Source organism: Ananas comosus, unplaced genomic scaffold (genome assembly GCF_001540865.1).
Source record: "Ananas comosus cultivar F153 unplaced genomic scaffold, ASM154086v1, whole genome shotgun sequence".
NCBI classification, from domain to species: Eukaryota; Viridiplantae; Streptophyta; class Magnoliopsida; order Poales; family Bromeliaceae; genus Ananas; species Ananas comosus.
This window is the reverse complement of record NW_017890910.1, coordinates 20158-25124: the sequence shown is the minus strand read 5'-3', so window position 1 is coordinate 25124 and position 4967 is coordinate 20158. Positions and strand designations below refer to the sequence as shown.

At 34.5% G+C, this 4967-nt stretch overlaps 1 protein-coding gene across 1 annotated transcript; it reads left to right on the top strand.

Annotated features, from left to right (window-relative positions):
• The first annotated feature begins 2684 nt into the window (after positions 1-2684).
• On the top strand, positions 2685-4333 carry LOC109704409 (NDR1/HIN1-like protein 12). Its single transcript, XM_020225146.1, has 2 exons — positions 2685-2978; positions 3755-4333. Exons 1-2 carry the CDS (start codon positions 2685-2687, stop codon positions 4157-4159), a joined length of 699 nt encoding a protein of 232 aa, XP_020080735.1. The 3' UTR covers positions 4160-4333.
• The last annotated feature ends 634 nt before the right edge of the window (positions 4334-4967 follow it).

Genomic DNA, 4967 nt, shown 5'->3' with positions numbered 1-4967 from the left:
AATGCACAAGACCTCCTAAACTACAGGTGAAGTTCATCTGAGTCACCATCCCTTCACTTTAATTTTGTTAATTTTAGTTTATTTTCATGAAACAAAAATTATCAGAAATTTTGTTATATTTGTAACAATAATTATATTCATTAATTAATAATTGTTTGGAATATGTATCTCCATTGGGATACGACTTTTCTACGTACTCATGCTTTATTACGACGCATACGTAGCAAGATGGATTTCAACCGTTGGATGTTGACGGCTGAGATCGATCTGTTCCTCAGCCAACATTTGATTGTATAGTTAAAGTGCGCGGAATTTTTTTGTGCATGTGGTTGGACATAACGTGCACTTTTTTTTTTTATTAAGGTTAATGTTTGACGTAATTATTTGTCATGAATAAATTTGAATATTTAATTTTAAAAGATCACAATAAAGAATTTAAAATAAATAAATAAAAAGAAATTAATTTTAGAATTAAAATTGCTTCTTTCTCATTTGATTTTATTTTTATAATTAATAATTAATAGTGTTTTAATTGTAATTATAAAAAAATTATGTGATTTATTTCATTCTAAAATCGTCTTTCAGCTCTTTTGTTTCTTAGATTGTCATCTTAAACTTTTTTTTAATTTAAGTTTTTATATATAGTAAAGTTGAAAATTTTATCAAATAAATAGTTGAATTAGCTATTACTGTTAATAACTTAATATCATTCTTAACTATGAACTAAAGTTAAGAAAAAAAAACTATTATTTAGTTTGATCATCATAGAAATGTCAAAATTACATTATATAACACAAATTTAAATATTATTTATTTTAAAAATAATTTTATATATATTTTTTATTTTTAAATTTAGTTTGCTAATTAACACGTGCAGCGCACGTTTGTAAATTTTAAAACTGCCCAAAAATACTCATAGTTTCCTATTTAGATTTATTAGAGAATAAATTTGTTGAGCGATGCTATCGCTGCATCCCAAAGTGGGGCATATATATATATATATCTTATATCCAGTCCATCTCAAGGCTATTAATACTCTACTTATTACACGAATTTTTTTTTTAATAAAAATTATTTAAATTTTTATCAACCCTAGAATAGAGGCGTAAGATCTACACGAATTTTTGGATATACAAAAAGCATGTGACAAGTAGAGTATTAATACTCTAATAAATTAGTATTAAGATTTTTTTTTTCAGTGAGATTTATGTAGGAATTTGATTTTTTTGCTCCTTTAAAGTTCTTAACGTTTGTAATTAAGTAGGATAGCATATTTCAGCTGTGAATGATTTATTTTATTACAAAAAGAAAAGCTTAAAGGCTGAATATACTATTTATTCTAAACATTTGATCACATTTCTCATCTATGAAGCGAAGAGCACGAACATTTTATTCGAAATATCTCTTTAATTTAACCAAGAAGTTTGTAACATTTGGTATATAAAAATGATTACAAAAGTTAATTTGCGACAGAATACTATAATACTATATTTTATCTTTAATATAGTTTTTTGTAATAAGATAAATCTTCTTATAGATGAAATATAATATCTTTTCAAATTATGAATAGCAAGCTCATTTAAGAAGCAAAAAATATAAATCTCTAGCTATATTTTCAATCACACAAATTTTTTTTTATACCAAATAAGCCATTCAATTATTCTTTCGTCCCATGTCCTCCAATTAATGTTGTTCGTCTAGCTACTACTTTTTTTTTTTTTCTTTTTTTCTGAGAGATAGGTAGCATGTTATCCGTTTCGTTTATTTTATTTAAAAATAAATTTAGCTGGAAATATAAATCAACTAGGATTCGAACTTAGAATCTCGGCACTATAACAGAATTAGATTATAGAGACATATGTTTGGAACACTTTTGAGTAAATGTTCCATTTATGCTAAAACTTAAAAACACATCTACTAATGCCTAAATATAAAGCCCAATCCAACCAAAAATAAAAGTTTACTATACTCAACCCACAACACCCAGTCTATTTAGCCCGATTACAAACAGAAAAGAAAAAAAAAAAGAAAAATCAATTACCATCTTTTTTTTTCTCTTCACTCAATCCACTGAAATTCTAGACGAAGAGCCTTTACTGTTGTCCTTCTCCGCCACCGCAACCAACGAGATAGAGTTTCGGCAGTTGCTAAATGCTTAAATAAGTGTTGGTAAATTAGCAGCACTTTTTTAGGTTATAGCGACACTCTTTAACTGTCACTATATACCTAGCGATTCCATATATAGCAACACTTTTTAAAAGTGTCGGTAATTTTAGCTAGCAGCACTTTTTTGACATGTACCTATATTTAAAAGTATCGCTATAGACCGTTTTTGTTGTAGTGGCGGATACCAACCACTAAATTTTTTGCCACTTGTTCTAGGGACAGTCGGTTCGTCTAGCTACTACTTATTTCACAAATTATAGTTGTACTACCAATAAGCAAAAAAAAAATTCTTATTTCCCAATCATCAAACATTATTTAAGACAATTGGTTAAATCCACTCTCTCCTTTTCTCTTTTTTAATTGAGAAATACAAAGTCTACAACCCAGAAAGGGTTGTAGACTACATAGCGTTACTCTTTTTAAACTCTATGTCCCCCTCATCCAACCTAACAATTTGCATTCAACTTGGGAAAGAAGAGAAACCTAAGAGAAAGAGAGAGGAGATCGACCAGCTAAATATGGTGAAGGACTGCGGCGGCCACGACCACGACGACGACTGCGAGTGCTGCCCCATACTATCGATACTATCGATCTTTGCCTGCTGTTCCTGCAGCAAAGACGATTGCGAGAGCAGGAAGATATGGTGCATCGTCGCCTGGTTTGTCGTCAGCCTCGCCGTCCTTTTCGGCTTCATCATCCTCATCATTTATCTAATCCTCCACCCGTCGAAGCCCCATTACGAGCTCGACGGCACGACCGTCTCCAACCTCACCCTCTCACCCGATCACTACTTCCTCTCCGTCACCGTCCAGGTAAAAGCTTAAACTGTTAGAAAACGATAACTACTTTACAATTATATATTTCGTGATATGTTGCGAATTTTGAAATAAATTGATGGTGTGATGCGGAAGAATTTAAACTCAGAATATTGCAAAAAATATGAAATTTCAATTGCAAATGGGGTTAGTGAAGTGCGATTATCCACTACTATTTGTATTATCTACAAACCATAAATTTTTAAGCTGGCAGACACCGGTAATTTAAAATTGGGGCAATTGTTTATATACCTCTAAAAAAAAGTTTTAGACTTTTTTATTTAACTCACATAGAAGGCTAATATAAAAAAATAAATTTCTAACATTTCAAACTCTTTCAAATATATTTCTAAATTTAGATTTTATTAGTGAACTGTTAAGAACAATCGTTATATCTGTAAATTTACTATTTTGTTCTTTCAAATATATTCTTCTATTGTCAGTAACTTTTCTTATTTATTCTTAAGTTAGGGATAAAAAAAATATTTAGAATTTTTATTTTTTCAAATATATTATTTATTATGATCGAAGTTTATTATTTGTCCTTGAGTTAGGGCAAAAAAGATATTTTAACTTATATTTAACCTAATAGAAATTTAACTTGAGATGACTTAACGGATATTAACAGCAGAATTACTTTTAAATAACGAAAAAATATACAAAAAAATATATTCGAAACAAAAAATATATATATAAGATATTTCAAAAATTTTGAGAGATAGGTAGATAATTATTCTTTTGTTCTTTTAATATTTTATATATTCTGCTGGCAGATCACATTGACGACGAGCAACCCCAACGACCGCGTCGGGATCTACTACGACAAGCTCGACGTGTACGCGGTGTACAAGGAGCAGCAGATCACGGCGCCGGTGCTGCTCCCGGTGAGCTACATGGGCCACGAGGACGTCGCGGTGTGGTCGCCGTACCTGATCGGGACGGATGTCCCCCTCACGCCGGGCCTCGCCGCCGCGCTCGCAGACGATGAGGCCGCGGGGATTTTGCTCATCAACGTGAAGGTCGACGGCACGCTCCGGTGGAAGGTCGGCTCCTGGGTCTCCGCACACTACTACATTTTTGTGAACTGTCCCGCGTTTTTAACGGTCGATAACGGTAACGGCGTTGGGCCGGCGCTCTATCATTTCCAGCAGATGTCGACTTGTAGCGTCGAAGTTTGACTTGACGGCACCGTTAGTTCTCTCTCTCTCTTCTTTTTAAATTTTTTTTTTTTTATTTGTTGTTGTATATTTATTTTTTAGATGAAAATGTATTGAAAGATACTAAACTATTGGACAGTTTGCAGGAGACTCCCTATAACTTATTAATTATCTTAATTTAAGTTGTTTTAATCAGTTGACTTGAAGTTGTTGGTTAACAAAGGGTAAACTTCAAATTGCCCTCACCTTCTTTGGTATACGGTATTTTTATTTTTGGGGTAATTACCTATATACCCCTGAAAAGTTTCCGGTTTTCTTATATACCCCTCTTAGAAGGCTAATATTGAAAACACGCTTCTTATGTTCCAAGTCTTTCTAATATATCCCTGGAGTTAAGCTCCGTTAGTGAGCTGCCGTTATCTCTGTAAAATTACCATTTTGCCCATTCCAATATACCCTTCTACCGTAACTAACTTTTCTTATATACCCTTTATATAGCAAATATTTTTCTTATTTGCCCTTCTACCGTGGTTGTGGCCGTGCGCCGCCGCGTGCGCGCGCATCCTGACGATGTGCACCACGTTGCCGCCCTTGGCGAAGCCCTCGTTCTCGTCCTCGTCCACGGGTGGCTCCAGTGCCGCCGTGGTGATGGAGCGCCCCTCGTCGTCCTCTGCCGTGGCGTCGGTCTCGGCGGTGGCGGCGGCGCGGTGCTTGCGCTCGTAGAACTGGGTGACGAGGAAGTCGAGGACGAGGGTGGTGAGGGCGGCGGCCATGGCGACGAAGCCGGAGAAGGGGAAGCAGCGCCGGGGGAAGCGGAGGAGGCAGGGGT